General features: G+C 38.3%; 1 protein-coding gene across 21 annotated transcripts in view; it reads left to right on the top strand.

Moving 5' to 3' along the window:
• The window catches only part of FBXW11 (F-box and WD repeat domain containing 11), a 127,470-nt gene extending 117,472 nt beyond the window's left edge, over positions 1-9,998 (top strand). For 14 of the 21 annotated variants that reach the window (XM_026007165.2, XM_026007175.2, XM_026007191.2 and 11 more), the window contains 2 exons: positions 369-554; positions 7,338-9,998. In XM_026007165.2, coding sequence (XP_025862950.1) covers positions 369-530 — 162 coding nt within the window. In that variant the 3' untranslated portion in view covers positions 531-554; positions 7,338-9,998. Of the gene's footprint in view, positions 1-368; positions 555-1,055; positions 1,383-7,337 lie in introns of those variants that run through there. The other 7 variants (XM_072756594.1, XM_072756601.1, XM_072756595.1 and 4 more) reach the window with 1 other exon arrangement.
• Positions 9,999-11,565: the final 1,567 nt, after the last annotated feature.

The following is an 11,565-nucleotide window of genomic DNA, read 5'->3' on the forward strand; positions in this document are numbered from 1 at the left end:
AGATATTCTTGGTAATGTTAAAAACATCCTTCTGGCTCTGCTTTTTACAGCGTATCATGCATGGGTATTTAATATGGTTGTTTACCTTTCCAAGATCCTTGGCGAAGTGATCGCATAGTTTTTTTCTTCAACATATTAATGAGCCAGGATCTCCGATACAAAGATTAATTAAAAAAAAAAAAAAGGCTTAGAAGGAAAAGCCAAGGTATTTGCTCCCAGGGTAAAGGACAAAGCTCAGTAAGCTCTGGAATATTATTTAGGAAGCATGGATAAGTAGCTACATTTTCAGCCTGCAACAAATCACTGATCATGAGATACGAGGGATTGTAAAGGTTTCATTTTACTCATCAAGCTGTTAAATTTCACAGGAACATTCTGGACGTGTGTTCCGGCTACAGTTTGATGAATTTCAGATCATCAGCAGCTCCCATGATGACACTATTTTGATTTGGGATTTCTTAAATGTGCCTCCCAGTGCCCAGAACGAGACCCGTTCTCCCTCCAGAACATACACTTACATTTCCAGATAACAGTCTGCACTTTACCCGTTTCAGGTGAGTACCTCCCCATGTTTAACCTTGCTCATTGAATTCACCTTCCCTTTGGGGCAGTGTTGTGATTTGGGTTTCCCGTTGATAGGAACCAAGGTGGTTAGTGTCTATTAGGTGCCTCAGCATTGCAGAATTCCAGTGTCAGGCTAGATCTTTATGGTCATACTAAAATAAGATCGAAATTGGCATCCTATATATTGTGGGTTTTCACATCGGCAGTTGATGTAGTTCCTGTTTTTTAAAACTGTTTTCCTAAATGGTTCCCCAGGTCCTATCAATTTAACACAGGTAAAGTCCTTCAAATTCAGTTTTGGGATGTAAGAATCTCCTTTTTCTCTGTTTTTCAGTTCTTTTATTTAAAAAAAAAAATCACCATCAACCAAACACTCAAAATTCCCCCTCTGCCCCTGTTATTAATCTACCCACCACCACTGTTCATTAGAAGAGGGATCAAAGAAAGGTGTTTGTTGAGAAAGCCCCTAAAACCGGTTCTTCATCCATTAGACACAACAGGTACCCTGGAAGCAAAGTCCTTTGCTCTGGTTACAGGAAGACTTAGAGCCATTGTAACCATTGATGATGGCATTTTGATTACTAAGGGTGTCCAACCTAGAGGATGAGAAGCCTTTTACTTGGCTGTGTCCTGGGAACCGATGGCCCTGTTCATCTGGAGCAGTATTTCCAACTCTGAAAATTTTTGCAAGGGGGCCAATAAATTCTGTGCATGTTAAACTTGGCAGATTGAATCAATATGTTTGTACCTATATGTATTACTGTGTATATATATGTATGTAAAGATTGATTAATAAAAATCATATTTATTTAAAAATATTACTTAATACTTAGTGGCTCTTTATCATTATACATTTTTCTGTTCATTAAATATTAAAAGTGTAAAGAAAGTTTATGTGTAGAATTGTGAAATTATTTTTGATGAAAAGATAGGGCTCGTAGATCACCCAATTACCATTGTTTCTAATACTTCTTACTTAAGACTCTAAGACCCAAAACACAGATGTCCAGGAAGTTTGTTTTACCCAAGGGTCAGCAGACTACAGCCAGCGGCCAAATTTGTTCCACTGCCTGATTTTATTCCCCTACCACAGCAAGCTAAGAATAGTTTTTTTACACTTTTAAATAATTGAAAAAAGTTAAAAGAAGAATACTATTTTATGACACGTGAAAATTATGTGAATTTTAAATTCTAGTGTCCATAAATAATGAAGTTTTATTATTATAGCTGTGCTCATTTGTTTATATATTGCCTCTGGCCATTTTCATTCTTCATTGGCAGAGGTGAATATATGCCATGGAGACAATATAGCTTGCAGCAGCTAAAATATTTATTATACAGCTCTTTGAGAAAAAGTTTGCTGACCTCTAGTCTTGCCCCTATGCCGTCTATTAGTGATAAACCAAGGGTCTGCATCAGGAATGGCAAATAAACACTTTCTTCATGCTGGCTGGGTTTGATCAGTAGTGCCTGGCTGGAAGGATTCTGGGACCCAATGTGGACCCCAAAGGGATAATTGGGTTGTCAGTGTGTACCTGGGTATGGGAGGTGAATGGTTAATGACTTGTAAGCCATATACATAGCTGCTCTTCCCACCCCAGGTTTGTTTATACTATTTCTCATGATAGTGACCATCTGCCCTGCTACTTTCTCTCTGGATAGATTCTTCATGAGTTGAAAACCCTTATGGCATAGTTACTACATTTATTGAATAGAATCTTAAAATAGATATTATAAGGGAATTACAGAGGAAGAAGGGAAGGATCTCTTGAATGTTTGTTCCTCCTCACTTCAACCTCCCTTCCCAAAAATCCTAAGGAAAATACTGGGAAGGAGAAATGGACCCAAATGAAAATTGGTTTCCCTCCTGGTCTTTCTTCTCCCTCATTCACTTTCCATTCTGCTCTCAGCTAGGATCATCTTAAGCTCAGCCACTGCCATCCTCTGCCTTATTGGCTTCCCGTTGTCTTCAGGACTGAGGTTCATTGACTTCAATTAGCTGACAGGAGTTTTAGCATTTAGCTGTTAAATGACTAGATTTAGTCAGACTAGATTCTGTTTAATTTCTCTAATTACACCATAGTAGTTCAGACCTCTATCATCTCCCTCCCCTTGTGTGCATTATTATGCCTTTTTTAGACACTCCCACCCACCTTTGCCCCTTTATTTGATCTGATTTATTATTTGATACTGAAATAGTTTGCATGTCTGTCTCCTTCACAAGGCTGTAGTACTCCTTTTATTATGTAACTCCAATGTTCAATAGAGTGCTCAGGTGTATTGTAAGTGCTTATTGATGTTTGTTGGGCAAGTGACACCCAGGGCCAAAAGGACATATTGGTGTTTTTTTCTCCTAGGCTACACTAGAGTTTGCCCTTAAATAGATAAATGTCTGTACAGCTGTAGTGTATTTCTGCAGTCACTTTCAGCAAACCTAAAGATAATATACTCAGTAAAAAATTGGAATAAGTCCTCTAAACTGGCAGCGTCAGGTACTAGATATATTCCCTACATAGTCAGGTACCTAGATGTACATGTCTCCCTCTGCCTTGCCCCTGTTCTTGTTTTTTAAATCAATTTTATTGAGGTATGATTTTGTAAAAATTGTTCTCGTTTAAAGCATAATATTTGATGAGTTTTTACAAATGTAGACAATCTCTGAAACTACTTCTACAATCAAGATAAGAACATTTGTCACCCCAAAAAGTTCCCTTCTGTCACCTGTGTAGGCAAAGTGTGACCCCATCCTAGCCTTAGCAAACACCAACCTGCCTTTCTGTCGATTAGTGTACATTTTCTATAGCTGCACCATCCAGTAAGGTATCCAGTAAGGTAGTCAGTAGCTACTTGTGGCTATTCAGCTCTTGAAATGTGCCCAGTGTGCCTTAGGGACTAAATTTTAAATTATATTGTAATTGAATTTAATTGAATATTTCATTGTATTTAATTATACTTTAAATAGCTACATGTAGATAGTCATTACTGTTTGGACCAGCATATTTTAGAAAGTTTTGTGTTCTTAGCTTTTACATATCCGTCTTTGATTCAGTTAGAATTAATTTGGTGTATATAGTGTGAGGTGAGAATGTCATTGGTCTTATTTTTGTAAAATACCTGTTTGTTCTAGCACTAAAAGGAAAAAAAAATTCCTTTTCCCATAGAATTTGCTTTAGCAGCTTTGTCCAAAAATCAGTTGACCCCTTATGTGTAGGTCTATTTCTGGACTCTTTTCTAAGTCCATGATATATAAGGCTATTCTTTTGCCAGTGCCGTAGAGTATTAATAAACCTTCCAACTTAAAAAAAATTGTTTTGATTCTAGATTCTTTAGATTTTCACATTCTAGATTCTTTAAATTTTCACTTCCAGTTTTAAATTAAAGTGTCAAATTATTTTTTTTTTTATTGTCAAAGTTTATGAAGAGGACTACTGGGACTATAATTAAGACTACATTGAATCATATTATCATTTTAGGGGAGAATTTCCACATTAACAAAAATTGAGTCTTCCAATCCATGAACGTGGTCTATCTCTATTCTTCAGGTTTCCAGTTTCTCTTAAGCAGTATTTTGCAGGTTTTAGTGTAGAAGCCTTGTACATCTTTTGTTAAACTTATTACATTCTTTTTCTTTTCAAAACTGTACGTTTTCCTGTGCACATTGCTTTAGCTGCATTGTGCCTCTGCTTTTATTTTTCCGCATAAGGGAAGCACATAAAATAGGACATGGACAACTGCAGCCATAGCTGAGCCTCTGGAGTAGATAGGCTCAGGGAAATAGGTGTGTCAGAGAGCAGCTTAAGCATAATTCTTTTGGATTTTTGATAGGTGTTTTTCTCTTTATCCTCTGATTAGAGAGGCACTTGATAAAATCCAAGATATCCGTAGTTTGTTTCCCCTCTCTGGCTTATTTAATAGGTGAAATTTAGAACATAATAAACTTCCACAAATTGGACAACTTTTATATATTACTTTAAAGTGCCCTGAAACAAGATTTTTTTGGTTGAGGAATGAAATAATGATCACCAATGGTGTTTCTCTCATTGGCTATGACAGAAAGGAAACTGTGGTGTTAATTCTTCTAGACCTTCCTCCTGCCCTCGTTTTGGGAATCTCAGAACAACTGTCCTTGTTATGATCAACAATTAGAAAAATCAATGGAAAAATCTTATCTGCTATTTAAGTAGCACAAGCAGTGAAACCTCAAATGTGTTTGTCTCTTCAAAGTGAATTACTTTTGACAACCTTGGCAGTCAGCTCTATAGATTTTACTGCTCTTTTCCAAATTCTTTTCATTTATTGTAACATGAAAAAAATTATTACCATGTGATACTGTAAGATTTATGCATAATAAGAAACACTACCCTAATGATGATTTAACCTTGCAGTAAAATATTCAACCCTAAAAATCCAAGGTAAGAGTATTTCTGTGTCAGGAAATTTAGCAGTAGATTTATTTGCTGAGTCATTTTTTTTTTTAAGATTTTATTCATTTATTCATGAGAGACACAGAGAGAAAGAGAGGCAGAGACACAAGCAGAGGGAGAAGCAGGCTCCTCGTGGGGAGCCAGCCCCATGCGGGACTTGATCCCGGGTCTCCAGGGTCACACCCTGGGCTGAAGGCAGCGCTAAACCGCTGAGCCACCCGGGCTGCCCTATTTGCTGAGTCATTAAAAAAAAAAAAATTACTAACTCCTAAGAGCCTAATAAATACAGTAGCTCTCTTTTTTATTACAAGACAATATATGATCATTATTAGGAAATTAGAATAAGTAGGTAAGCCAAAAGAAGAAAATAAACTTCACCATTGTTAATTTCCTTGTATATGTCCTTTCAGACTTCTTAAAATTATGGCTGATAAATATACATGTTTTTAAAATGCTTCCCCCCCCTTTATTGCAAAATTGTTCCATGTCCATAATGTCAATATTTATCTCAATTACTACTCCTAGTGGCAAAACAATATTCGATTGTTTGGCTAGGCCCTGTTGTTTTATATGTATATTTCCCCCCAGTTTAGCTGTTATAAAACACATTGCCATGATCATTTCTTTAGCTTAATCTCTACTTTCTTTTTTTAAAGATTTATTATTTTTTATTATATATATATATATAGAAAGAGCATGAGCAGGAGGGGCAAAGGGAGAGGGAGAGAGAATTTCTTTTTTTTTTATTTTTAAAAAAATTTTTTTTTTTTATTTTATTTATGATAGTCATAGAGAGAGAGAGAGAGAGAGAGGCAGAGACACAGGCAGAGGGAGAAGCAGGCTCCATGCACCGGGAGCCCGATGTGGGATTCGATCCCGGGTCTCCAGGGTCGCGCCCTGGGCCAAAGGCAGGCGCCAAACCCCTGCGCCACCCAGGGATCCCAGGAGAGAGAATTTCAAGCACACTCTGCACTCACCGAGTGCGGAGCCCAATGTGGGCCTCAGTCTCAACCTTGGGATCATGACCTGAGCCAAACCCAAGAGTCAGTCGCTCAACTGACTGTGCCACCTAGGCACCCGTAATCTTTGCTTTTATTACTGTTGGATAAATTCCAGAAATGTCTTTAGTGTCTGGGTTAAAAGGTATGATGTTTAAAGACTGGGATGCACAGAGTCATGTTACTCTCCAGCAGAGTTAAATCAGTTTACATTACCAAGAGCAGTGTTTGGAATGCCTACTTCTTATCTGTGGGTGTTAATATTTTAAAAATAATACTCTTAAAGATCCTTCATGCAAAAACAGTGATGAATGAAATTAAATCTCTCTTGATCTCATTGAGAAGGATTCTTGATCTTTATGAAAATTGACAACCTTTTAGGAAAGTTTCCTTTTAAAAAAAGTACAAGCTTTTAAAAAACCTCTCTCCTCTCTTTTTTTGTCAGAGAATTTTAGACTTAAAGGTAACTTTTAAGTCTTCTAGGTCAGTGATTTAGTACTATGTTTGGAAAGGATTGTCACCCATTAGTGATTGTGAAATCATTTTAATGGATTTTGACTTTGTTATGATGAAATTTAGAATAGAAAAATGTCAGCCTGCATTGTACATAGTTAACGATAAGTTTAGGTACGTGTGTGTGCGCTTATTTATCTACATGGGTGAATGTGGAGATTATGACTAGACTATTTCTGACTCAAGGTCATGGTCAAAGCAATATGTAGCATTCAGTAGTCTTTCCCTCTACACTGTATTGTTCTTTTACTGAATGATGTATTTCAAAAAGAAGTAACTTCTGATTATTAGCATTCTATTTAGAAGGAGTACTTTACTAGCTTTTGCATATTTTTGTTTCACAATGATAGAGAGGTCAGGCAGATAGGAAACCGGCCTTTGTAGGCTCTGATGTCTTAAAAGATAAATCTGAATATAAAATCTCACATGAAGCATATTTTGTCATATGAATAATTTTTAGCAGCAAGCACTGACAGTTGATAAGTTACAGGGTCAGTCATCTCTTTGAGTCCCCTCTTTGTCATTTAATGGCTAATGCTTTGAACTAAGTAATGTCTCTGCCTTAGTTCTTTTATTTTTCAAGTGGTATCATAGTTTCTACCTCATAAGATTATTGCAAGGTTTAAATAAATCTGATGCCTGGTATGTATTATGCTCAAAACAACTTGGAGCTTTTATTTTTGATGCTGATTATATTTGAAAATTGGTAATTTGTTCTGTGTGCATGAGTATATGTCTGTGTGGATGTGGATGGACTGTGGTGTATATCTCCATGTCTAACCAGAATATCCATCCATACTCCCTTTGTTTTTTGTTTTGTTTTGTTTTGTTTTCCCAGGGTTTCCTAGTCTTGAACTACTGGCTACATGGCTACCAAATGCCTAAGGGAGTTCTTCACAGCTGAGTTATGAAGCTGGAATTGGTTCTAGACGCTGGGTAGATGCAAAGCAGCCTAACTCTTCCAAGTACCAACATTTCTCACCTCCGATTCCGGCCTCTACTTTGAGAAGGATACCTTAGCTTCACCGACTTCCAGTAGAACAGAAGCCCATTTCCTCCCCCCATCAGTGAAACAAACAAAAAAAAAATCTAATGCTTCAAATGTAAATTGTTCATATAAAAGGAACATACAGTCTGTTTTACGGAAGTAAATCGACCATCAAGAGAAGACTGGCCTCTAATTTATATTGCTTTGCACTTTGGTCTGATATTAAGAAACAGCATTCTTCTTTGGTGAAATTTTGGGTGCCAAACACCTACCCAGAATGTCCAGGGCTTTCCTTTTCAGAAGTTAGCATTCTCCTTTTGACCGTCCAAGTCATTATGAATTCTGACCTGTATTAGGAACATGTTGGACAATGGAAAAATTTCTCTGGATTGTCTTAGTAATATTTTTTGGATTATACTTCATTTCTGTACCAATTTCTTTTAATTTAAAGAACTATAAGCCAGGTTATATTATCTCCCAAAAGGTAATATAGCTCTTTTCTTTTATTAACTGTTCTCTCTGTATCCCAACCATCTGATATTTGGTAGAGTAACACTTTTACATGTGTGCTTGCCTCCTAATTTAAAATACTGTATCCGCATGTAGATATATTGTACATAACAGTTTAACCTCAAGGTTGCTGGAGTCAGGGCCCCTGTGCCTGAGACACTAATACAGAGTGTGTTCGCACTTAGCCATGGGCTGGCCTCAAGAACCTGATACCAGGGTTAATGTGGATTACCTAGAACCCTTCCTGCAGTATTCATATGGTATTTTTATTTTGTCATTGTCATTTTGTGTGTATGTGTGTGGTGTGTGTGTTTTTAATGGGAATCTTGTTTTAAAATGTAATTTCTGAAGTTGAACACAATGTTTTATTCGTTGTGCAGCATATATAATAGAGAGGTACCTTGAAATTTTGCTGTTGTTCTTTTCATCATAAGTACTTCTGAGTACTAGTGGTCACTTCCCATGGTATTCATTTGACTTTACTGTCCAAGATCATCATTCTCTGCATTAGTAACCCTGGAAAGGGAGGAACAAGAAGGCCCTGTTGACTGGGTGTTCTGGCTCTGGAATGCACACATAGTGGCATGGATGTAACATCCTCCCCAGGGTGTGTATGGGGCCTGCTCATATGCTGGAGCCCGTATACCAGGTCGGGTTGGTTCAGAGGCCCATCTTGAATGGAAGGGTACTCCTACGTGGTGCAAAGCCTCAAGCTCATGAATCCTATTCCCATCATCTCTGGTGTCACCTGCTGCCGTGGCCCTGGCAGGTTCTCAGAACTCCCAAGTGCTCTGCAGCCCGAATGTGTGAATGGCACTATCACGCTGACCATGCATGGAAAGGACTTTGGCATTCGGTTGGCACTCCCTTTTCCCTCGTTCAATATTAGGTTCTGATTTGCCCCTTGCCATTGTTTCCAAAGATTAAGGAATGTCAGTAACATTTTAAAGGACCAATAAGAAGAACCTCCTGTTAACTAAACCTCTTCCCGTGGAAGCACACTCTACTACTAAAGGGAAGGGCCCTGGGCTCTGTTTTGTCCTTTGCATTGAGAAGGTGTGGGGATCAATGTGTGTGTATGTGATTTGTTTATTGGGTTGGCTTGGCTTTCTAGTTTTTCTTTTTCTTTTTTAAAAAAAATACATCTTTCCCTCCCACGTTACCAAATTAATTTCTATTTTTGAGAAGTTGAGTCTCCAAGTGTAATAAAAAGGAAATCTCTATTTGTGAGGTAGATGTTGTAAGCTTGACAGTGGTTGTGGAAGTGAGTCCACTTTTACCACTCCACATTACAGCTTTATATCAACTGGTTAGGAGAGCCCAGGGGTGCGGGAGGGACGGGTGGGGAGGAGGCAATTCTGAACGAATGGATTTTTTGTTGTTGTTTTTGCATGTTTAATATAGAAGTTCTTGTTCCTTGGGAGATCATGGCCTTCGAATATGCACACAACCTTTGAATTGTGCCTACTAAATTATAGCAGGGGACTTTGGCACCCAAGGATTTCTGACTTTCTGGGATTATAGTAGTAATTCCCAGCCGTACCCTGGACTTTATTTTGCTAACCATAATTGAGCAACTGTAAATTACTGCTATATTAATGTTTTAAAGCACTGGGATAGTCTAATTCTAACTTGTAATTAATTATGTTTGCCAATTATCTGTTTGAAATAAATTTGTGTCTGAACAGCTATTGAAACTGTTAAATTGTACAGATATTATTCATGACAGCTTTGTACTGTGGAATGTGCTTAATAAAAAACAAAAAGTTTGACTTTTGTCCAATAAATTGCTAAGTAATGTCAATAAATCAAGTATGAGTATTATGCAGTACATCTAATCTGGCTTCATGCAATTGTTACTTCAGCTACTAATTCAAAGCCAATACTCTTAATAAAGTGTTGAAATATTCTGATGCTCTGTTAAGAAATTTTTCAAAAAACTGTTATGTTCTTTCAGTAATTCAGTGATGTACCATTAAAGTTTGTAGATTTAAAAAATCATCTGCTCTGTAAAGTGGAGTTGAAAGCAAACTGCTTTTTTGGCTTGTGAGAGGTTTGTGTGAGATAATGCCAGTCCATGCCTTGGGGTGTTTTGCTGAAAGCTCATTTTCACCTCAGGACGTGGTAGCTAACTTCTCATAAGTTCTTTCTTAACTGCTTCACCGGTAACTGTAAAAATATGAAAGTGGCCCCTTCTGTTTCCCAAGTTTCTCTGAGGGTGAGTGGATCCTCTGGTTCTTGAAGAAGCAGGTGCACATGTGAGAAGGTGCCTGCTCCGTGTAAGCATAGGACATGGAATTGTTCAGTTTTCCATGTTTGCAGATGCCCACATCACTGGTTGAGCACCGTAGTAGCATAGGTTTCTAGATAATTAGCTTCCCCCGCATGAGTCTACCAAATTGGTAACGTGGACATTGGGGATGAGAGTACTTCTATACAGTATTGCCTCCACCCATTTTTCTTGTAAATGTTTTAAAAATAATATGCATGTGGTTAAGAGAATCTCTTTACAAGCCATAAAAGGAATAAGCGTGATTCTCTCCTTCACCCTTGACCCTCAATCCCCCAATCATCATTAGCCAGTTTTTTGTATCCTTCGACAGTGAGGGATACTCTGTGAGTAGCAGGTCATGGTGTGTATACATGTATGTGTATATTGGACATGTACACACATACCACCCCACCCCTTTTAATGGCAATGATAGCATGCTCTCTGTGCTGTGCTGCACTTTGCTTTCTCATCTCCTGTTCTTTAGGAGAACCTTCCATATTGATGGAATTGTGCCTCTTTCGTGGGCATGCCCGTTTTCTATTTGGTTCCCACAATTTATGTACCAAGTTCCTTGAAGTTTAGGTCGTTTCCTGCCCTTTCCTGTAGCGACTCTCATCTTTCAGAGCTCTTTCTCGCCTGTGCCACGTGTGAAAAACCAATGGTGATTAGGGCTCATCCATGCGAACAGCAAAGGTTGAGCCCATCTGTTACTGCAAAGTGGGAAGGACCTCAGGTGTCAGACGATCTTAACCTCTCCAGTCGCCTCCCAGCCTCACAGAGATGGGTGTTCAGTACATGATAGTTTCTTCCTCAACAGGTGAGGTGTTGCTGCAAGAAATTCACAGCTACAAATTCATCTCATATTGATTATGGCTATTCTAAGGGATGTTTTGTAGAACTCCTTGGATAGATGGACAGAGTGGTGCTTTGCCATTTCAGCTTCTTGATTTTCTAGTTAATAAGGAAAAAGGAAGTCAGGCCATCTGGCTAATAATCCTGTTACTGATTAGCTGTGTGGCAATACCTGCTTTGGGGTCCTAACTTCCCTATGACACCTAGAGGTGTCACTAGCTCAAGTCCCGGAGGGCACATGCCCCAGCTCTGGATGATTTGTTGGCTTGCAGGAATGCAGACCCCGTAATGCCAGTCTAAATTTTTTTTTTTTAAGATTGTATTTATTTACTCATGAGAGACACAGGCAGAGGGAGAAGCAGGCTCCCTGTGGGGAGCCCAATGTGGGACTTGATCCCCAGACCCAGGATCACACCCTGAGCCAAAGGCAGATGCTCAACCTCT

This window comes from Vulpes vulpes, chromosome 4 (genome assembly GCF_048418805.1).
Source record: "Vulpes vulpes isolate BD-2025 chromosome 4, VulVul3, whole genome shotgun sequence".
NCBI lineage: Eukaryota > Metazoa > Chordata > Mammalia > Carnivora > Canidae > Vulpes > Vulpes vulpes.